The following is a 23,621-nucleotide window of genomic DNA, read 5'->3' as shown; positions in this document are numbered from 1 at the left end:
CTCAGAAATAAATAAAAAGACATTCTCAGATGTATGACAAGCAAACATACTACAAAGGCAACAACAGGATTAAGTTTGTACAAAACAAGAACAGAATTCATACATTAGAGGATCAGAATATCTTCTAGTACAAAAGGTAAGATATTAATAACATGACATTTTACTCCTTTTAGTGATTCTTAAACACTACATTGAAAAAGTACAACATTCACCATCTTAAAAGGTTAAGACTAGATATATTAAACAAAAGGATCATAAGTTTCTGCTCATATCTCGGTTAACTAGTGAAGATATGTAGCTTGGTACTGATAGCCGTTTCCAAAGTAGTTGCCATGATTATGAGAGAAGTTATAATGTGCATTGCCGAGGACGGGAGGACAGTGATTGTCGGTTGGTGCAGGGTACATGTAAGGTCGGTCATACACATATTGCGTTTGTGGGTACCTGTCAGCAACTCTAGGATAAGAAGTTTTGTCAGAAGGAATGTTAGTGACACGGGGACCGTATCCCATATTATTAGCTCGAGGTCTCTTCGGTTGAGGCTTTGTCGCTTCGGCTTCCCTCTTTTTGTCAGCTTTGGCCTTCTCAAGTTGAACAACTCGTTTCAGGAGAGGATCTAGAGGATACTGCTCATCAAGTTTGTGTTCTTCGATGCACTTGATTACAGCTTTATGAGCAATCAACTCTCGTTCATTAACTTCAATCTGATACAAGAAATCACTAGGAATATTAAAAAACACGGATAAATAATGGATTACCAAAAATAAACCAATCACGGATAAATTTAACTGAAGGTTATCGAGAATCAAGAATAATTACTTAATATAACAGACTCAATAATGAACCTGTGCAGTGGGGGATGAGTTACCACTTTTGCCAGGTGAGCAAGAATTTCTAGCATCCTTCAAATAAGACTTCAGCAAGGTAACAGGAGAAAACTGTTTCGTTAGATCAAATGCAAAAGCCAAGTTAACTGCGTCAATTTGCCTCCCACTGTTCACCAAAACCTCAATTACACCTGCCGAGAGAAGACAATAAATCAATATTGCCCAAAATCTGATATAATTCTTATAAGGTTAAGATTGAAACGGAAGATTATAAATGAACAAATAGATACCAGGCATCTTCTCTGATAATCCAAGGCTACAGCATAAATCAGCAGTTTGGCGACGCCGAGACACCATTGGAATTAGCCTGGATAACTCCTCCTCATCAAAACCAGACGCTATATCAAAACTGGCTAGAAGTTGCAAAAACGCATGAGCCTCCAAGGAATTCCCGTTACTGGCATCCATGTCAAGAGCATCCAATTTAGGTTTCCATTCTTCAGCAACTGCCTTTGCCCGTTCCTTGATATCTTTCGAAACTAAATTAGAAACACGGGCTGAATTGCTCAGGAAATCACTCAGACATTCCATCAGCATGATACAGGTCCGGCGAAGACCTAATAAGTTAGCATCCTTCTTAATATCATGACTTGACACTTCCATGCAGTAAAATCCTTCCAAGGAATCTAAGACTAAACAGGCCGCATTAGGAGAAGCTCTTAATGCATGTGGTATTTCCTCCCTTATAGCAGCAAGGTTCTTACGGTTGTCCGATATGAATTTGTGCAGTCCAGCAGTATCCATCTCCTGACAAAGTTTTAGCAACTCCGGATAAGAGACCAAGTCCACATTTCCATTTCCATTTTCAAAAGAAAGTTTCACATCTTCTATGTGACCTTCCGTCACATTAGAAACAGCATCCATTGGTTTCTCCTCCATACATGATGTACCTTGACCCCCATTAGAGACAATGGCTAAATCTTTTTGTGAAACCTTCCTGTGCTTTTCTCGAGCATTTATAATGGCAAATGTAGCAGCATCTCTTTTCTCTTGAAGCCTTTGCAATGTAGCTTGTTCCTTGGCAAAAACAGCCGCTTCCTGCTTCTTCAACATTTCACGAGCTTTCATTGTCTTGTTTTCGAACACTTTTTCTTGATCTTCTAACTCATGAAAGCGCCTCTTCAAGGATTTCTCGAGCCCGTGAAAATGTTCCTCCAGTTCTTTCCATTTCATGTTAAGAGTAACAGCTCGATAACTTTCAAGTTCAGCAAATGCCTTCTGCAGTTGTTGTATCTTAGAAGTTGTCGAATCCATCAGTGTAGCCACTGAATCTTTTTCTTCCATTGTCAAGAAGCTGAAAAAGATAAACTGGTGAAACAAATACTTAATATCAGCTTACGAAAGCATACTACGGTTAATACTTAATAGTACACACAACACACTTATCAGCAATTACAAACACTCACAACACTGCACACCAACCACTTAAGTTAGATCCCGATAAAATCCTACTTTGTAGTTAAGAACTATGTTTCTTTACAGAGTTATTATAGTGTTCTGTCACACTATTATATCATAAAATTAAGACATGTTTCTTCATCTCTCAATGGCATTCTCAATTACTCAGTTAGCAAGTGTTCTTTCAGCAAAAACTTCAAATGACATAAATATTTGTCTGTCCATTTCTCAAATTATACACATCACACATCCTCTGTGTCTCTTTTAACAAAGGTGAGTTACTAATTAAGGAAATATCAAACACTAATGCACCAAAAACAATAATAAAGTTTGTTTAGATATGAGAAGTACTACTAAGTACGAACACTCTTTTCAACACTCTCTCTAACACTCACTCTCTAATTGGTCGAAATCAATGTGGGTCCCTCACTTTTGAAATAGGTCCCACATAAAGTGGCGAGACCTACATGAGTTTCACTCAAGTAGAGACTGAGTACTGAGTGTTGAAAAGAGTGTTACTAGCACTACGCGTTTACATGTTTAGCAACAAAAAATGTATGGCACGAACACAAACACGATAGCCTCTAATAAAGTTAGCTTGAATTTGTGGAACATCAGCTGAATTATTAAGACATAATCTCAATGGTTCAACCAGCTTTACTATTTACTACATCATATTTAATCAACTCTTCACCAAATCTTCAAGCATTTACTTCTTTATAAGTTGTCCAAGTTTTTTTTTTTTGACTAAGTTGTCTAGTAGCTAAAAAAAGCATCATATTTCAAATCATGACTAAATTGCTAAAATATTTACCAAAGAAGATATCTAGATCCAAAACCTAAAAAGGAAAAGGGGCAAAATAGGCACAATATTTCTACTCATCAGTCATCATCAATTAAATGCAAGTGAAAATAAAAACAACAATAATAAACAACTGAAAACTAAAAAATCACAGAGTAGTTAATTTCCATAAAATTAACAACAACAAAAAAAAAAACAATTAAATTAAAATTTAAAATAAAATAAAAACTATGCAGTGTAATTAGAAGAGTAGATTTGGAGTAATGTGTGGAAAAAAAAATCAGACAAGAAACATTGAAAACAGAAATTGTCTCCAGAAGCAAACAAAGCCGATCTAAACCGACAGCAAGAAAACAAAATAACAGAAAAAATAAAACAAAAATTGGAAAAAATAAAAAATAAAAAGAGAAAAAAAAGAATTACCTGATTGATCCAAAAGAAAGTACTATAAAACAGAGAGGGATAGAGAGATGGAGAAAGAGAGAATTCTCAATCCATAACCTCAGTGCAACTCTCACATCAGAGATTGAGAGAGAAGGTTGAAGAAGAAGATGAAGAAAAGGAAGAGAGAGAATGTGTGTGGTGTTTGATTAATTAATATCAAAAGCTGACTCTGTTACATTACACACTTGTTTCTTTTTTAAAAAGAAGAAAAATTGCTAAACAGTGTCCTGAGACAAGCAAAAATAGTAATTTGGTATTAGAATTTGTGCAGTCAACTCTTTAAAAGTTTAAAAAATGATGTTTTCTATTTAAAATTTTCTTTTTTTTTTCCTTAAACAGTGTCTCGAAGACACCAGTTACCATGACTCTTAAAAGAAATAAAGAAATTGTTTTTTGAAGACCCGTTTCCGTTTTGGTCTTCACCGTTTACAGACAGCAGCAGTATAGTATCAGTACCAACTGCTACAGACTACAGAGACAGAGTGTCTTTGACTCACAAAATTAAGAAACAAAGACATTCTTCTTGGGACTTGTTACGTTGCCTCACATAATTCTTCTTGGAGTAATAATAACTCAACTAATTTGAGTTAAAAGAGGTAAGAAAGTTGAGGTGGGATAGATAGTTCATCTGATTGAATTAGTTGAATTAATGGTTTAAATGGAATGGAGGTTCAACGTTCAAGTTTTTATAAGATGTAAAAAAATTATCATAATAATTAACATATAAATAATTTTTTATTAAAAAAATTAAGAAAGATAAAATTAACAAAAAGGTACTTTTTTTTTTCTTCTAAATTACGCATTTCGTGATGAAATAAAATTCACTTTTTATCTGAGCTCGAACGATATAGAGATAGTGGAGTCTTCTTCCAGATGAAGTAGAAGTGTGAGGTTTAAAAACGGCTATTTTTTGGCAAAGAAATTTGGGTTATCCAGTGTTGTCATAAGAATAGATTGCAAGTTTGTGGTTGATATATTACCGATAAAGTTAATATTGGTACCGAACTTTTTGTTATTTTACATATTTGTAAAAGCTTCTTTGTTGTTAATAATAATTTGTTTTTTTTCTACAATTGTTAATAATAATTTGTTATTATCAAACTTTAGGATAAATTTCAATGAACACAAGCCAATAATGTTGCTCACTTGTTAGTTGTTAGTAAGAGCATTATTGTCATTTGTTAGTCACCAAAACTTGGTTATATACTATATTAAAATTATATTGATAAATGAAATGAGTTAAGCTTGGTAAAAAAAATTAGATTCTAAATTCAAGGTCATAATTTCAAATTTAAGACTCAGCTGATTTTTTTTTAATTAAAAGACCCAATTATAAATCATTAAGGGGTTAGGAGATTGAATTATAATATTTTGATGGTTATTTAAAAATCCTAAAATAACATAGCGGCCTCAAGAGTATACTAATTACTACTCCGTCCCATAATATAGGCAAAAAAAAAATTTCACACTTATTAAGAAAAGTAAAATAAGATAATTTCAAAGTTGACTTTTTGTGTGTTTGTTGAAATAAGTTTCATGGGAAGATGTAAAAACAGTTTTTATTGGTTATTGATTATGGGGAAAAGAAGAAAGAGAGTAAATTAAGTAAAAGTTTATCTTGAAAATGATAAAAGTTAGTTTTTTTTGCTTATAATTTGGGACATGAAAAAGTGATTTTTTTTGCGGACGGAGGGAGTACTAAACTTCAAAATAGCTATAGTTAGATTTATATTTTTTTTTAAGAAAAAAATTTAGTTAATGATTAGGCCGTTTGCGTTACCTTAGCATGCTATTTTTACTTTAATTATCGATTTAAATCTTCAACCCAATAAATATAATCAAAAGCATCAGAGTGGCGCAGCGGAAGCGTGGTGGGCCCATAACCCACAGGTCCCTGGATCGAAACCAGGCTCTGATAAATTTGGCTTTTATTTTTTATTTTTCAAAAAATACCTAAAAAACACCATCTCAAGCTTGCATTCTGCTCACACAGAAACTTTGTTTCCGAGTTATGTACCAAACCACTCTCTTAAAATGATTGAGAGATTAACTAATTAAGACCCACTTACCTAACCCAATCACATCAGGTTTCTCCATAATCCAAGATCAATCCAGATTATTTTAACGTAAGTCGAAGTTAGGGACTATATCTAGACATACATATATACCCCACAAAAAGGAGGAAAATTATGCAGATTAAAATGGTGTTCGAGAGTTCCTCAAGTTGATATATGTTTTTCAACTGAGAACAACAAAATGTCAAAAAAGTGCAGTAATTTAGAAGCATGGACAATCAGAGATTAAAGAGGAAAAGTATACTACAAAGACAGCAAAGTAAGCTTGTACAAAACGAGAACAGAGTGGATGCATTAGAAGATAAGAATATCTTCTAGCACCAAAGTTAAATTTTAACATGACATTTAACCTGTTTAAGGGGTTCTTGAAGACTACATTTATAAAGTACAACATACAAGTCATACAAGTACAACAGCTTAAGGGTTAAGACTTAAGACTAAATATTAAAGGGACCATAGTTATCTGTTTACCATCTCTGCTAATTAGTGAAGATATGTAGCTTGATATTGGGGTGCCTGATATTGGTAGCCATTTCCAAAGTAAGTTCCAGGATTAGGAGAGATGTTATAGTTTGCAGAACCCACGAAAGGGGTGCAGTGATTTTCAGTTGGTCCATGGTACAAGTAAGGTCGGTCATACATATATTGTGGGTACCTGTCAACAACTCTAACATATGGAGTTCTGTCAGAGGGATTGTTAGTGACACGAGGACCATATCCCACGCCATTAGCACAGGGTCTCTTGGGTTGAGGTTTTGTCGCTTCAGTTTCCCTCTTCTTGTCAGTCTTGGCCTTCTCAAGTTGGATCACTCGTTTCTGAAGAGGATCCATAGGATACTGCTCGTCAAGTTTATGTTCTTCAATGCACTTCAGTATGGCCTTGAGGGCAAACAGCTCCCTTTCATTAACCTCAGTCTGAGAGAATAGCAAGTCATTAGGAATATTCACACACACACACACACACACACACACACACACACAGACACACATTTCCATAATCAAACATCAAAATATGAGTAACAGAAACACCAAATAAATGTTTATCTACTTTATATGCTTTGGAACATCCTCAAGGCAATCCAAAATGATAGTGAATGTCTTCCATCATTTCTATGATATTAATAGCGGCGCTATAGCGGGATAGCGTAGCGGAAGACCCCCTCCCCGCGATGCTACAGGTCCGCTTTCCGCTATTTGCTGGTGAATAGCATTTTCGTAGCGGATCCATAGAGGTATCTGGCCGCTTTTGCCTTTTGGGGGGTGGGGGATTGATGAGAACCATAATTTTTGGAAATAAATCATAAAATTAGGGGTATTTTGTGATTTTTCCGCACCCCTTTGATGCCCTAAGTTCTCATATCATGTTATTACTTTTCTCTCTGTGCCATTTCTTCTTTCAATGTTTCTCAAATACTCAATTTCGGTGGGCTAAGTCCATACAGAGCAAAAAAACTCTGGCTTTAAATGGGGCCCCCACAAGTGGGCGGTGGGATTGGTCCCCTTGGATTAGTCGGTCCTAGGGCCAGATACCAAGTTTTCAAAAAAAAAGTTTCTCAAATACTTCAACGCTCACTTTGAAAGTATGATTTTACATGCTTATAGAACTTGTCATTAATGGCTGGTTAGTCATTGTGTTTACTTTTAGAACGAACTTATTCTTTATTTTGATGGGATATCATTTTGAGTACTTCTAGAACTTGATAGAATGTTATTTAGTCTTTTATTTAGAACCTATTTTGATAGTAAATGACAATATTTAGTATAATTACTAAGTATGAAATGTATTTTTCTATTTTTTAGTATTTATGTATTTGTTGGAATTTATATTTAATTTGTACATGGATTTTTGGTCTTCACAATAGCGGTCATCCCGCTACCCGCTATACCGCTATAGCATTTTTTGGGGTCGGCGCTTAACAACATAGCATCATTTCCTAATCTACTGTGATGTAAGTCTATGAATGTGGCAAGATGCTAGCGTGTTAATAAATTTTCTTTTAAGTTTGAGTGGGGAACCTTTTCACCACAAATCATCTCTTGAAGCATTTTTGCTTGAATCCTATGATTTACATCAACTATTCCCTAAACTTTGGCATGAAGGGACCAAGCTAGAATTAGCATATCTCCCGCTAAGTTACATTCCATACATTCTATTTTATTTCTACATAAACAAAAATTCTTAGCTAGGAGAATAAGAAATCCTCCTCTTTAAGAAGGAAAAAGCAAACAACTGAACAAATAACTAAATAAAGCTTCCAAGCCACTCAACATATCTCTAACGGATGCCTCTATAAAAAGATCATAAAATTTAACACTAAATGGTAACTTGACATGAATTAACTCTCAAAGGCTTATGTTGTTAAGTGTTACGCAAGTCCTCATCAATATGGTTTTAAATCTGTTACGCCCTCTCAAAAAGAACCCCTTTGGGCTTGACGAGCAGACATTGTATAAATTCATCTACATTGTGTTAAATTCAACTTTTACATACAAGAATGGGGTTATTAAGGATCAAAATCTAGACCACTTGGCCATAAAAGCTCCAATACCATGGCATGAATAAAAAAAACTTCATTGTTAGGAGGAAACTCATGAATGGTTTTTAACATCCACAAGAGAATTCAATAGAAAACTAATGAATTGTTTCATACCATGCCAAACGGCTGCACATTACTGTTGCCAAAACTCAACATGAGTGAGTTACATTAAACATAGTTAAGTGGAAGCATAACAAAATTAGGAAACAGCTCCTGAGGTTGCTCCTCAATAAGAAGTGTATGTCATTCAACAATATATCTGACAATATTCTAAAAATATTACTCCCTCCATCCCATAATAACTGTCGCATTTGACCATTTCACACAGATTAACAAAAGATGATAAATGCAAAGTGAAAAGATGATAAATGCAAAGTGAAAAGATGATAAGATGCGCATAGTATTAATTAGATGGTACAATTGGGGAAACAAGCATTTAAAACTACAATAAAAATTGAAAGTGACGCACTTTATAGGACAACTTTTTTGCACATGTGACAGTTATTATGGGTCAGACAGAGGGAGTATAATACAGTCATTCTTTTGCAACTCCCGACCTTAATATTTCACAATGACAACAAAACTATTAGACAGCTAATAACCTCAATTGCAACTGGACATACCGGTCAGAAGAACTATACAATACTCCATAAGACAAGTTCAAATCATTAAATGAAAGCAGCAGAAGGAATGATTATTAAATATGGAGACACTGGAGAATTTACCTGTGCAGTGGGAGAAGAGTTAACACTCTTGACTGGAGAAAAAGCTTTCTTAGCATCATTCAGGTAAGACTTCAGCAAAGGAATGGGTGAAAACTGTTCAGTAAGATTAAATGCAAAAGCCAAGTTAACAGCATCAATTTGCCGCCCATTGTTTACCAAAACTTCAATCACACCTGCACATCAAAAGTAAATTGAAATATTCAAATTTTAAAATGAACACAAAAATATATAAAGAAAACCCAAGGAAACGACTTTTTCACAGCGTAAAGTAAGAAACTCATTTAAAGGGGTGGAAAAAAAAGCTAACATGTGATAATTAGATGAAAACTTAGTGCACAAAATAAAACATTAAATAGAGAACTAATCCATACCAGGCATCTTCTCCGACAACCCAAGGCACCGGCATAAATCAGCAGTTTGGCGACGCCTAGACACCATTGGAATCAGCCTGGATAACTCCTCCTCATTAAAATCAGAGGCAATACCAAAACTGGCTAGAAGTTGCAAAAATGCATGAGCCTCCAAGGAATTCCCATTGCTAGCATCAATATCAAGAGCATCCAATCTCGGTTTCCACTCTTCAGCAACTGCCTTTGCCCTATCCTTGATATCTTCGGAAATCACATTCGAAACAGAACCCAAATTGGTCAGGAAGTCACTTAGACATTCCAACAGCATGATACTGGTTCGGCGAAGACCCAACAAGTTAGCATCTTTCTTTATATCCTGACTTGACACTTCTGTGCAATAAAATCCTTCCAACGAATCTAAAACTAGAGAGGCAGCATTAGGAGCAGCTCTTAACGCAAGCGGTATTTCCTCCCTTACAGCAGCAAGGTTCTTGCGGTTGTCAGATATAAATTTGTGAAGTCCAGCAGCATCCAACTCTTTGCATAGCTTTACCAACTCTGGATAAGACATCAAGTCCACATTTTCAGGAGAAAGTTGCACGTTTTCTATGTTGCATTCAGCCCCAGTGGATGCAGCATCTAAAGGTTTCTCTTCTACAACTGGTGTCCCTAGACTCTCATTAAAGACAAAACCCTTCGATGAAACCTTCCTTTGCTTTTTTCGAGCATTTACAATGCTGAATACAGAAGCATCTCTTTTCTTTTGAATCCTCTGCAGCGAGGCTTGCTCCTTAGCAAAAACAGCTGCTTCCTGTTTCTCCAACATTTCACGAGATTGCCTTGTTTTGATTTCAAACAATTTTTCTTGGTCTTCCAGTTCACGAAAGCGCCTCTTCAACGATTTCTCTAGCCCCTGAAAATGTTCCTCTAGATCTTTCCATTTCATGTTAAGAGTAACAGCTCGGTAACTTTCAAGCTCAGCAAAAGCCTTTTGCAGCTGTTGTATCTTTGAAGATGTAGAGTCCATCATTTTAGCAACCGAATCCTTGTCTTCCATTGCAACGAAACTACAGAATAAAATAATGAAATAAATATCAAAGTTCAACTTATCTAATATCAAACAAGAAGCATTGCAACCACCAGGCTCTAGCGCAAGTGGTTAGTGTACAGTGTGTGCGAGTGTTGTAAACCTTGTGGTACCGAGTTCAATTCCTACTTATTGATAAAAAGAAGAGTACCATTGCAACCACTGGGCTGTAGCGAAAGTGGTTAGTGCGCAGTATGTGTGAGTGTTGTACACTCTGGGATACTGAGTTCAATTCCTACTGATAAAAAACAAAACAGTCCCATCCCATTGCAACAACCAAGCTCTAGCGCAAGGGGTTGGTGGCATTGTGTATGAGTGTAATAAACTTTGGAGTATTGGGTTCAGTTCCTACCGGTAAAAAAAAAAGTACCATTGCAATAAATATAAGGCTTAATTGCAAATTTGGTCTCTTATTATCTTTATTTCAGGTTTCAAGTTGATCCTCTATAATTTAAAAGTTTCAATTTGGTTCTTTATGTTAATGATGTCAGCTTAAGTTCGTCATTTTTATTAAATTTTGAGTTAATTTCGTCATTTTTATTAAATTTTGAGTTAATTTCGTCTAACTTTATGTTAAATATGTAATTAAGCCTAAATATAATAAACTTTATAGCTAATCCTTTCTTATCAGGGAACACTATAGCTAAACTTATGCATAAAAAAATCTATATCTAGTGCATTATCTAACCTCAGCTACAAATTAAAATGGTACTGTAACCTCTAAGTACAAGCAAAACACTAACTCAAATTTTCAACCAAGATCTCTAATTCTAACACCATATATTAAAAAAAATTCACCAAATCTTCAACTATATATTTTTTCACAATTTCTCTACTTGCTTAATAGCTAAATTAAGCTCGAATGAAAATACCAAAATTAAAAACCCTAAATAAGAAATAAACACAAAAGGTAGCAAAATTGACGCAAAATTGATATGCAACAACTATCTATAGCTACAAAATTAGATTTTGAGAGCAATTTCTACGAATTTGTTCAACTGAAAATGAAGAAAACAAAGCCGATCTAAGCTTATAGAGAAAATCAAACAAAAAAAGAAATACAGTGAAATAAACAAAGAGTTACCTGAATTGTGTGAAGAAGATAAACTAGAGAGAGAGAGAGTTATGAATTCTCAGTCCATTTTCTCTCTCTAAAAGTGTAACCCTAGGAGAGAGAAAGAGAGAGGAAGAAGAAGAAGAAGAAGAAGAAGAAGAAGAAGAAGAAATGGTTGAGTAGAGAAGTGTTTCTCTGTTTCTTCATTTCTTTTTTCTTTTTCTAATAATAATAATAATAATGGCTACCATCTCTAGTTACTTTTTTTCCCATAATATAGGCAAAAAAAAAAAAATTTCACACTTATTAAGAAAAGTAAAATAAGATAATTTTAAGGTTGACTTTTTGTGTGTTTGTTAAAATAAGTTTCATGGGAAGATGTAAAAACAGTTTTTATTGGTTATTGATTATGGAGAAAAGAAGAGAGAGAGTAAATTAAGTAAAAGTTTATCTTGAAAATAATAAAAGTTAGTTTTTTTTGCTTATAATTTGGGACATGAAAAAGTGATTTTTTTTGCGGACGGAGGGAGTACTAAACTTCAAAATAGCTATAGTTAGATTTATATTTTTTTTTAAGAAAAAAATTTAGTTAATGATTAGGCCTTTTGCGTTACCTTAGCATGCTATTTTTACTTTAATTATCGATTTAAATCTTCAACCCAATAAATATAATCAAAAGCATCAGAGTGGCGCAGCGGAAGCGTGGTGGGCCCATAACCCACAGGTCCCTGGATCGAAACCAGGCTCTGATAAATTTGGCTTTTATTTTTTATTTTTCAAAAAATACCTAAAAAACACCATCTCAAGCTTGCATTCTGCTCACACAGAAACTTTGTTTCCGAGTTATGTACCAAACCACTCTCTTAAAATGATTGAGAGATTAACTAATTAAGACCCACTTACCTAACCCAATCACATCAGGTTTCTCCATAATCCAAGATCAATCCAGATTATTTTAACGTAAGTCGAAGTTAGGGACTATATCTAGACATACATATATACCCCACAAAAAGGAGGAAAATTATGCAGATTAAAATGGTGTTCGAGAGTTCCTCAAGTTGATATATGTTTTTCAACTGAGAACAACAAAATGTCAAAAAAGTGCAGTAATTTAGAAGCATGGACAATCAGAGATTAAAGAGGAAAAGTATACTACAAAGACAGCAAAGTAAGCTTGTACAAAACGAGAACAGAGTGGATGCATTAGAAGATAAGAATATCTTCTAGCACCAAAGTTAAATTTTAACATGACATTTAACCTGTTTAAGGGGTTCTTGAAGACTACATTTATAAAGTACAACATACAAGTCATACAAGTACAACAGCTTAAGGGTTAAGACTTAAGACTAAATATTAAAGGGACCATAGTTATCTGTTTACCATCTCTGCTAATTAGTGAAGATATGTAGCTTGATATTGGGGTGCCTGATATTGGTAGCCATTTCCAAAGTAAGTTCCAGGATTAGGAGAGATGTTATAGTTTGCAGAACCCACGAAAGGGGTGCAGTGATTTTCAGTTGGTCCATGGTACAAGTAAGGTCGGTCATACATATATTGTGGGTACCTGTCAACAACTCTAACATATGGAGTTCTGTCAGAGGGATTGTTAGTGACACGAGGACCATATCCCACGCCATTAGCACAGGGTCTCTTGGGTTGAGGTTTTGTCGCTTCAGTTTCCCTCTTCTTGTCAGTCTTGGCCTTCTCAAGTTGGATCACTCGTTTCTGAAGAGGATCCATAGGATACTGCTCGTCAAGTTTATGTTCTTCAATGCACTTCAGTATGGCCTTGAGGGCAAACAGCTCCCTTTCATTAACCTCAGTCTGAGAGAATAGCAAGTCATTAGGAATATTCACACACACACACACACACACACACACACACACAGACACACATTTCCATAATCAAACATCAAAATATGAGTAACAGAAACACCAAATAAATGTTTATCTACTTTATATGCTTTGGAACATCCTCAAGGCAATCCAAAATGATAGTGAATGTCTTCCATCATTTCTATGATATTAATAGCGGCGCTATAGCGGGATAGCGTAGCGGAAGACCCCCTCCCCGCGATGCTACAGGTCCGCTTTCCGCTATTTGCTGGTGAATAGCATTTTCGTAGCGGATCCATAGAGGTATCTGGCCGCTTTTGCCTTTTGGGGGGTGGGGGATTGATGAGAACCATAATTTTTGGAAATAAATCATAAAATTAGGGGTATTTTGTGATTTTTCCGCACCCCTTTGATGCCCTAAGTTCTCATATCATGTTATTACTTTTCTCTCTGTGCCATTTCTTCTTTCAATGTTTCTCAAATACTCAATTTCGGTGGGCTAAGTCCATACAGAGCAAAAAAACTCTGGCTTTAAATGGGGCCCCCACAAGTGGGCGGTGGGATTGGTCCCCTTGGATTAGTCGGTCCTAGGGCCAGATACCAAGTTTTCAAAAAAAAAGTTTCTCAAATACTTCAACGCTCACTTTGAAAGTATGATTTTACATGCTTATAGAACTTGTCATTAATGGCTGGTTAGTCATTGTGTTTACTTTTAGAACGAACTTATTCTTTATTTTGATGGGATATCATTTTGAGTACTTCTAGAACTTGATAGAATGTTATTTAGTCTTTTATTTAGAACCTATTTTGATAGTAAATGACAATATTTAGTATAATTACTAAGTATGAAATGTATTTTTCTATTTTTTAGTATTTATGTATTTGTTGGAATTTATATTTAATTTGTACATGGATTTTTGGTCTTCACAATAGCGGTCATCCCGCTACCCGCTATACCGCTATAGCATTTTTTGGGGTCGGCGCTTAACAACATAGCATCATTTCCTAATCTACTGTGATGTAAGTCTATGAATGTGGCAAGATGCTAGCGTGTTAATAAATTTTCTTTTAAGTTTGAGTGGGGAACCTTTTCACCACAAATCATCTCTTGAAGCATTTTTGCTTGAATCCTATGATTTACATCAACTATTCCCTAAACTTTGGCATGAAGGGACCAAGCTAGAATTAGCATATCTCCCGCTAAGTTACATTCCATACATTCTATTTTATTTCTACATAAACAAAAATTCTTAGCTAGGAGAATAAGAAATCCTCCTCTTTAAGAAGGAAAAAGCAAACAACTGAACAAATAACTAAATAAAGCTTCCAAGCCACTCAACATATCTCTAACGGATGCCTCTATAAAAAGATCATAAAATTTAACACTAAATGGTAACTTGACATGAATTAACTCTCAAAGGCTTATGTTGTTAAGTGTTACGCAAGTCCTCATCAATATGGTTTTAAATCTGTTACGCCCTCTCAAAAAGAACCCCTTTGGGCTTGACGAGCAGACATTGTATAAATTCATCTACATTGTGTTAAATTCAACTTTTACATACAAGAATGGGGTTATTAAGGATCAAAATCTAGACCACTTGGCCATAAAAGCTCCAATACCATGGCATGAATAAAAAAAACTTCATTGTTAGGAGGAAACTCATGAATGGTTTTTAACATCCACAAGAGAATTCAATAGAAAACTAATGAATTGTTTCATACCATGCCAAACGGCTGCACATTACTGTTGCCAAAACTCAACATGAGTGAGTTACATTAAACATAGTTAAGTGGAAGCATAACAAAATTAGGAAACAGCTCCTGAGGTTGCTCCTCAATAAGAAGTGTATGTCATTCAACAATATATCTGACAATATTCTAAAAATATTACTCCCTCCATCCCATAATAACTGTCGCATTTGACCATTTCACACAGATTAACAAAAGATGATAAATGCAAAGTGAAAAGATGATAAATGCAAAGTGAAAAGATGATAAGATGCGCATAGTATTAATTAGATGGTACAATTGGGGAAACAAGCATTTAAAACTACAATAAAAATTGAAAGTGACGCACTTTATAGGACAACTTTTTTGCACATGTGACAGTTATTATGGGTCAGACAGAGGGAGTATAATACAGTCATTCTTTTGCAACTCCCGACCTTAATATTTCACAATGACAACAAAACTATTAGACAGCTAATAACCTCAATTGCAACTGGACATACCGGTCAGAAGAACTATACAATACTCCATAAGACAAGTTCAAATCATTAAATGAAAGCAGCAGAAGGAATGATTATTAAATATGGAGACACTGGAGAATTTACCTGTGCAGTGGGAGAAGAGTTAACACTCTTGACTGGAGAAAAAGCTTTCTTAGCATCATTCAGGTAAGACTTCAGCAAAGGAATGGGTGAAAACTGTTCAGTAAGATTAAATGCAAAAGCCAAGTTAACAGCATCAATTTGCCGCCCATTGTTTACCAAAACTTCAATCACACCTGCACATCAAAAGTAAATTGAAATATTCAAATTTTAAAATGAACACAAAAATATATAAAGAAAACCCAAGGAAACGACTTTTTCACAGCGTAAAGTAAGAAACTCATTTAAAGGGGTGGAAAAAAAAGCTAACATGTGATAATTAGATGAAAACTTAGTGCACAAAATAAAACATTAAATAGAGAACTAATCCATACCAGGCATCTTCTCCGACAACCCAAGGCACCGGCATAAATCAGCAGTTTGGCGACGCCTAGACACCATTGGAATCAGCCTGGATAACTCCTCATTAAAATCAGAGGCAATACCAAAACTGGCTAGAAGTTGCAAAAATGCATGAGCCTCCAAGGAATTCCCATTGCTAGCATCAATATCAAGAGCATCCAATCTCGGTTTCCACTCTTCAGCAACTGCCTTTGCCCTATCCTTGATATCTTCGGAAATCACATTCGAAACAGAACCCAAATTGGTCAGGAAGTCACTTAGACATTCCAACAGCATGATACTGGTTCGGCGAAGACCCAACAAGTTAGCATCTTTCTTTATATCCTGACTTGACACTTCTGTGCAATAAAATCCTTCCAACGAATCTAAAACTAGAGAGGCAGCATTAGGAGCAGCTCTTAACGCAAGCGGTATTTCCTCCCTTACAGCAGCAAGGTTCTTGCGGTTGTCAGATATAAATTTGTGAAGTCCGGCAGCATCCAACTCTTTGCATAGCTTTACCAACTCTGGATAAGACATCAAGTCCACATTTTCAGGAGAAAGTTGCACGTTTTCTATGTTGCATTCAGCCCCAGTGGATGCAGCATCTAAAGGTTTCTCTTCTACAACTGGTGTCCCTAGACTCTCATTAAAGACAAAACCCTTCGATGAAACCTTCCTTTGCTTTTTTCGAGCATTTACAATGCTGAATACAGAAGCATCTCTTTTCTTTTGAATCCTCTGCAGCGAGGCTTGCTCCTTAGCAAAAACAGCTGCTTCCTGTTTCTCCAACATTTCACGAGATTGCCTTGTTTTGATTTCAAACAATTTTTCTTGGTCTTCCAGTTCACGAAAGCGCCTCTTCAACGATTTCTCTAGCCCCTGAAAATGTTCCTCTAGATCTTTCCATTTCATGTTAAGAGTAACAGCTCGGTAACTTTCAAGCTCAGCAAAAGCCTTTTGCAGCTGTTGTATCTTTGAAGATGTAGAGTCCATCATTTTAGCAACCGAATCCTTGTCTTCCATTGCAACGAAACTACAGAATAAAATAATGAAATAAATATCAAAGTTCAACTTATCTAATATCAAACAAGAAGCATTGCAACCACCAGGCTCTAGCGCAAGTGGTTAGTGTACAGTGTGTGCGAGTGTTGTAAACCTTGTGGTACCGAGTTCAATTCCTACTTATTGATAAAAAGAAGAGTACCATTGCAACCACTGGGCTGTAGCGAAAGTGGTTAGTGCGCAGTATGTGTGAGTGTTGTACACTCTGGGATACTGAGTTCAATTCCTACTGATAAAAAACAAGACAGTCCCATCCCATTGCAACAACCAAGCTCTAGCGCAAGGGGTTGGTGGCATTGTGTATGAGTGTTATAAACTTTGGAGTATTGGGTTCAGTTCCTACCGGTAAAAAAAAAGTACCATTGCAATAAATATAAGGCTTAATTGCAAATTTGGTCTCTTATTATCTTTATTTTAGGTTTCAAGTTGATCCTCTATAATTTAAAAGTTTCAATTTGGTTCTTTATGTTAATGATGTCAGCTTAAGTTCGTCATTTTTATTAAATTTTGAGTTAATTTCGTCATTTTTATTAAATTTTGAGTTAATTTCGTCTAACTTTATGTTAAATATGTAATTAAGCCTAAATATAATAAACTTTATAGCTAATCCTTTCTTATCAGGGAACACTATAGCTAAATTTATGCATAAAAAAATCTATATCTAGTGCATTATCTAACCTCAGCTACAAATTAAAATGGTACTGTAACCTCTAAGTACAAGCAAAACACTAACTCAAATTTTCAACCAAGATCTCTAATTCTAACACCATATATTAAAAAAATTTCACCAAATCTTCAACTATATATTTTTTCACAATTTCTCTACTTGCTTAATAGCTAAATTAAGCTCGAATGAAAATACCAAAATTAAAAACCCTAAATAAGAAATAAACACAAAAGGTGTTGTTGCGGATGGCTGAAAATCAATTAACCGGAGGCGTGTAATCACTGAACTAAGGAATTATCCGCAAATATTGCGCAACTCCCCCAGAATACAACCGGTTCTTCTCGGTGATAAACGTACCGAGGCTATCAAGACACAAGAATATAAACAAGGTTGATAACTCAGGCACTGTTTTTCATAAACTTATAAATTCCCCAAAACTTTGTACGTATATATATGGAGTAAAGTTATAATTCTCTGGGCTCACTTCTTTTCCACTAAAACCGTTTCCCTACATATATGCCATACATCTCTCTATTAAGTGGTTATTTAATTAAATTAAAAAATAATAACGTATGAGTAAAATAAGGAAAAGGTGTTGATAAGTATTAAGTTCAGAAAATTATGATGCACATTGAGGAAGACTAAGTCTCCTATCCTATTAATTAGGTACACTAAAAGAGTAAGTTACAATACTCATTTCTTGGTCAAAATTAAGATTGATTATCCGATTAAAATTAATTAAGTTGTGCTACAGTTAAAAAAAAAAAAAAATTTCTTTTGAAATATCCAAAAATATCCAACAAAAGGTAGCAAAATTGACGCAAAATTGATATGCAACAACTATCTATAGCTACAAAATTAGATTTTGAGAGCAATTTCTACGAATTTGTTCAACTGAAAATGAAGAAAACAAAGCCGATCTAAGCTTATAGAGAAAATCAAACAAAAAAAGAAATACAGTGAAATAAACAAAGAGTTACCTGAATTGTGTGAAGAAGATAAACTAGAGAGAGAGAGAGAGTTATGAATTCTCAGTCCATTTTCTCTCTCTAAAAGTGTAACCCTAGGAGAGAGAAAGAGAGAGGAAGAAGAAGAAGAAGAAGAAGAAGAAGAAGAAGAAGAAATGGTTGAGTAGAGAAGTGTTTCTCTGTTTCTTCATTTCTTTTTTCTTTTTCTAATAATAATAATAATAATGGCTACCATCTCTAGTTACTTTTTTTCCCTCGCTTTTTCTAATACTTTATCATTTTTTTCGCACGCTTTTTTTTTACTATCTACTACTAGTAATAATCATTTTTCCCTCCTTAAAATTAATTTAAATGTTTTAATTTTTTTTACAAAATAAATATTATGTCTAATTGTAATTTAGGCGGAATTATGTTTTGATGTTTTTGTTTTTAGGTGCGACTGTTTTTATAGATTGGTCTTCTAATTTATTTTTTAATTAATCATTTATGTCGTGGTCTCACTTTTTTTTTTACCACCAGATTAAATTGGTTTGGTAGTGAAAAAAAAAAAACACAACATAAATAATTAATTATTAATTATGTTGTGGTCTCAATTTTAGTATCTAGTGCAATTAGAAATATTTGGTCTCGTAAACTCATCTCAGTTAGTAGGAACATTAGGGTTTGAGGTTCAAACTCTGAACGTCTTATTATTCATTTTAGGGTAAAATATGTTTCCAGTCCCTACTTTTATATTGAGTTTTGGTTTTCGTCCTTATACTTTAAAATAATTCTTGTTAGTCCCCAATTAATTTTCAATTTTGGTTTTAGTCTCAAATGTCAGGTCAACTAACTGTTGACTAACGAAAGTTCACGTGACGCTGACACGTTGGATTCCATTGACATGTGGCACCACATGAACTGCTACGTCATCATTTTGGTAGTGTACATCAGATTCAAGTACAAATTCAATACACCTAAAAACGAAATTTTTTGTTACTACTTTTTTTCGGCCTATTTTGCTTATGGGAAACCTTTACAAAATCCTGATGAAAGTTTTAGCGAACAAGTTGCGTCTTGTGATCGGTAGCGTGATTTCTGAGTCTCGGACTGCGTTTGTGAAGGATAGACAGATCCTCGATGGAATTCTCATTGCTAATGAGGTGGTGGATGAGGCGTGAAGGTATAAAAAAGAGCTCATGCTTTTTAAGGTGGATTGGGGTTACCTGGATGATGTTATGAGGAAAATGTCTTTTCCGTTTTTGTGGAGAAAGTGGATTAAAGAGTGTGTGTGCACGACAACTGCTTCGGTTTTAGTCAATGGAAGTTCAACAAAGGAATTTCCACTTGAGCGGGGCCTTAGGCAAGGAGATCTGCTTTCTCCTTTTCTTTTTCTCTTGGCGGCAGAGGGTCTGAACCTTTTGATGGAGGTTGTAGTAGCGTGTAACTTATTCTCAGGTTAAAGTATAGGTGAGCAGAATCCTGTTTCGGTGTCTCATCTCCAGTTTTCTGATGATACGCTCCTTTTGGGAGTGAAGAGTTGGGCGAATGTCCGTGCTCTTCGAGTTGTTCTTGTGCTGTTTGAGACTATGTTGGGCCTGAAGGTTAATTTCAACAACATCATGCTGGTGGGGGTTAATATTCCTGATTCTTGGTTGGGCGAAGTTGCTTCTGTTTTGGGCTGTAAATTAGGAAAGGTTCATGTCCTTTATCTATGACTTCCTATTGGGGTGATCCGAGACGTTTGGTTTTCTTGAAACCGATGATGGCTCGTTTAAAGACTAGATTGTCTGGGTGGAAGAGTCGCTTCTTTTCATTTGGTGGTCGTTTGGTTTTGCTTAAGTCTGTATTGACCTCTCTTCCTGCCTATGCCTTTTCCTTCTTCAAAGCTCCCTCATGTATCATTTCCTCTATTTAATCTCTTTTATTTTTATTTATTTTTATTTTTTAATTTTATTTTTTTTTTGGGGGGGGGGGGGGGGGTGTGTGTGTGTGTGTGTTTGTGAGGATTCTAGGAAAATCTCTTGGGGTAACTGAAAATCTGTTTGCTTGCGAATGGAATATGGAGGCTTGGGGGTTAAACAGTTGAAGGAGTTTAACTTGGCTCTTTTAGGAAAATGGTGTTGGAGGATGTTAGTGGACAGAGATGGTATGTGGTTTCGAGTTTTGGTTGCTAGATACGGGATGGAGGGTGGTAGGCTTCGAGGTGGAGGGCGTGGAGGGTCTTTCATGGTGAAGGAGATAACGCGTATTAGGGAGGGAGGTGAGCTAGGGGGCCGATGGTTTGAGGAGCATGTGTTGAATAGGGTGGGGGACGGGTCGGATACTTTTTCTGGACCGATCCTTGAGTGGATGAGATTCCTTTGTGTGAGCGGTTTGGTCGCCTGTTTGATTTGGCGAAGACCAAATTGCGTATTGTGGCTGAGATGTCCTTGTTAGGGTGGGGAGCAGATGGGGGGCGTGGGAGTGGCGGAGGCAGTTGCAGGGGTGGGAGGAGGAGGAGTTGAGGAAGTGTTAGGATTTACTTTCTACCTTTTCATTGCATGCTCTTCCCTCATAAAGGTGACAGTGGCAGCCTGACCCTGATAAAGGTTACACTGTCTGGGAAGCATATCAGCTTTGGACTTCTCGGGATTCGGCTTCCATGGATGACGCATAACAACTCATTTAGCACTCTCAGGATCCGCTAAAGGTCTCTATCTTTGTGTGGCGTCTATTGCGTGACAGGTTGCCCACAAAAACAAACTTCGTCACCTGTGGTATTTTATCTCATGCAGCTCAGTTGTGTGTTTCCGGTTGTGGAGAGGCCGAGTCGGCCAATCACTTATTTATCTCATGTAGTACTTTTGGATCTTTGTGGGCCTTAATATGTTCTTGGATTGGTATTTCAGTGGTGGAGTCTACTTCTTTACGTGATCACTTCGTTCATTTGACATATTTAGCAGGTGGCTCTAGGGCACGTCGCTCCTTTGTGCAGCTCATTTGACTTGCTTGCGTTTGAATTGTGTGGACGGAGAGAAATCACAGGTTATTCAGAGGCTCGTCCAAAACTACTTATCAGTTGATGGACAAGATCAAACTCTTTTCTTTTAGGTGGTTGAAGACGAAGAATACTCTAGCTTCTAACTGGCATAGCTGGTGGTCTAGTCTTTTGCTATGTTTGGGTTTTGTATGATTTATTCTTTGGATATTTTTCTTTGACTCTTTGTAAACATTTATAGTCTTTTTCGATACACCTTTGTACCAAGGAGACCGTTTATTTTTATATATTATTTTAGCCGTTTCAAAAAAATAAAATAATAGAAGCATTTGATCATTGAAATATTTGTTCATGTAAGATTTGCTCTCGTTATTATTTTTATTTTTTTGGTACATAAATTTGCTCTTGTTATAATCCTTCCTAAAGTATAAATCAAGTTCTACAAATGTACACACTTTGCAACAATAATAAGAGAAAAATGTAATAATTAGTATCTCATGGTAGTTTACAGTAGATTGATACATGAAAATCACTCAAAATTTTAATGGTAATCAATGTTGTAAATTTTGAATAAAATTTTATGGCAAACCGCCTTAGTAGTACCCTTTATTTTATTTATTTATTTATTTATTCATTTATTTTTTCAGCACCATTGTCCAGTTTATTGGATCATCTAATCTGATTCGAGAATCGGCATTAAGTAATTTCAACATTCTTTTAAACACAGTTGCAGAAGATCAAACTGTGATTCTCTATCAAGTCCGGCCTACTAAACCTTATTACTGATATTTTCTCCGGCTTTAATTATAAGTAAATTTCAACTTTTTAGATTCATTGAAAAATTAATGTATCTACAATTAATGTATCTTATCTATAATTAAAGTCAAATATATTAGTTATTTAATGAATCTAAAAAATAAAAATTTGTTTATAATTAAAACCTGAGGAAATACTCTTTATTTTTGTTTAATTTGTAGTATCATAGGGTGTGTTTGGTAACACAAATAAGCTAGCTTATAGCTTATTATATGAGCTTATAAGCTTGTTTCAAAAAATTAGAGGTGTTTGGTAACAAATTTTTTTTACTAGCTTATAGGTTTTTGTCAGATGCAATTCCAAGTAGCGTCTGAGCTTATAACTTATAATTTTTTACACTTTATTCCATTTTTATCCTTTAATTAATTTAATAACTACTCACTCTAAAAAATAAACTACCCACTATTAATTATGTCATTTAATATTTATTAACTACTTCAAAAACTAATTTTAACAAACACTTTAATTTTAATTAGCTAACTTTTCAGCTATCAGGTAGCTTATAACTTATTTTTACCGAACAAACCCACAGTAGCATCCAGATTAATTGGGTGTGGGTGTACATGCACCGACACTGAGCTATTAACTTCATTAGAATGGAATAGGTTTTGTTTGTTTGTTAGTTTCCACTTGGATTCGTTTGTGAGGTGGGGATATGATATCGTGCGCACCTTCGTGTGAAAAGCTGACAAGCAATTGCAAGTCTATATATAGCTACAGCATTAGCAGCCTTCCTTGATCCTTGTCTACAAAACCGTTGTAGGGACACCACAGCTCACGCAACTAAAAATAGTTAGAACAAAAAAATTCATAGTACCTATGCCTCATAAATTCTGTGACAAACACGAGTACTTCGTATACATTAACTCATTGTGAAAAATAGTGAAAATATTACACCATTTGTAAGAAAATATAGGTAAAATTTCACTTTTTTAAGCTAACAACAAATTTTTACTCAAAAAAACAAATCTACTCAAATAATATTTGAGGTTATTTAAACAAAGATTTTAAGGACATATTAGTGTTAATGTATTTAAATATATTTTTTTATTGTATTTAATAATAAAAAATTTAATATTTAAAAAATTGAATACATAAATTTGAAGAAAATATTTCTATATTTACCTTCTTAATATATAGTATTATAAGTTAGCATTCTCCATATATGAAACTCTGTTATTTGAACTTTAAAATATTGACATCACAACGTTTACACTAGCTAGTAATATTTATTTATGTC

General features: G+C 35.0%; 3 protein-coding genes and 2 non-coding genes across 6 annotated transcripts; 2 read left to right on the top strand and 3 right to left on the bottom strand.

Moving 5' to 3' along the window:
• Window positions 1-32: 32 nt before the first annotated feature.
• LOC123883891 (FRIGIDA-like protein 3) lies at window positions 33-3,710 on the bottom strand. Of its 2 annotated transcripts, none has more exons than XM_045932846.1 (4): window positions 3,511-3,710; window positions 1,118-2,195; window positions 846-1,018; window positions 33-704 (listed from the first exon to the last, which is right to left on the bottom strand). In XM_045932846.1, the coding sequence occupies exons 2-4, from the start codon at window positions 2,169-2,171 to the stop codon at window positions 282-284; spliced, it is 1,650 nt and encodes a 549-aa protein (XP_045788802.1). In that variant the 5' UTR covers window positions 2,172-2,195; window positions 3,511-3,710; the 3' UTR covers window positions 33-281. The 2 variants fall into 2 exon arrangements, with proteins under 2 accessions (XP_045788802.1, XP_045788803.1); XM_045932847.1 differs by having other exon boundaries at window positions 1,118-2,181.
• A 1,667-nt stretch (window positions 3,711-5,377) lies between these two features.
• TRNAM-CAU lies at window positions 5,378-5,449 on the top strand. Its single transcript has one exon. It is a non-coding gene; the product is annotated as a tRNA-Met (tRNA).
• Window positions 5,450-5,831: 382 nt separating this feature from the next.
• Window positions 5,832-11,609, bottom strand: LOC123884261 (FRIGIDA-like protein 3). Its single transcript, XM_045933330.1, has 4 exons — window positions 11,390-11,609; window positions 9,240-10,285; window positions 8,869-9,041; window positions 5,832-6,521 (listed from the first exon to the last, which is right to left on the bottom strand). The coding sequence occupies exons 2-4, from the start codon at window positions 10,273-10,275 to the stop codon at window positions 6,090-6,092; spliced, it is 1,641 nt and encodes a 546-aa protein (XP_045789286.1). The 5' UTR covers window positions 10,276-10,285; window positions 11,390-11,609; the 3' UTR covers window positions 5,832-6,089.
• Window positions 11,610-12,039: 430 nt separating this feature from the next.
• TRNAM-CAU lies at window positions 12,040-12,111 on the top strand. Its single transcript has one exon. It is a non-coding gene; the product is annotated as a tRNA-Met (tRNA).
• Window positions 12,112-12,493: 382 nt separating this feature from the next.
• On the bottom strand, window positions 12,494-18,894 carry LOC123884371 (FRIGIDA-like protein 3). The gene is made up of 4 exons (XM_045933455.1): window positions 18,619-18,894; window positions 15,900-16,942; window positions 15,529-15,701; window positions 12,494-13,183 (listed from the first exon to the last, which is right to left on the bottom strand). The coding sequence occupies exons 2-4, from the start codon at window positions 16,930-16,932 to the stop codon at window positions 12,752-12,754; spliced, it is 1,638 nt and encodes a 545-aa protein (XP_045789411.1). The 5' UTR covers window positions 16,933-16,942; window positions 18,619-18,894; the 3' UTR covers window positions 12,494-12,751.
• Window positions 18,895-23,621: the final 4,727 nt, after the last annotated feature.

The sequence above is a fragment of the Trifolium pratense genome, linkage group LG5 (genome assembly GCF_020283565.1).
Source record: "Trifolium pratense cultivar HEN17-A07 linkage group LG5, ARS_RC_1.1, whole genome shotgun sequence".
Taxonomy (NCBI): domain Eukaryota; kingdom Viridiplantae; phylum Streptophyta; class Magnoliopsida; order Fabales; family Fabaceae; genus Trifolium; species Trifolium pratense.
This window is presented reverse-complemented; position numbering and strand designations above follow the sequence as displayed.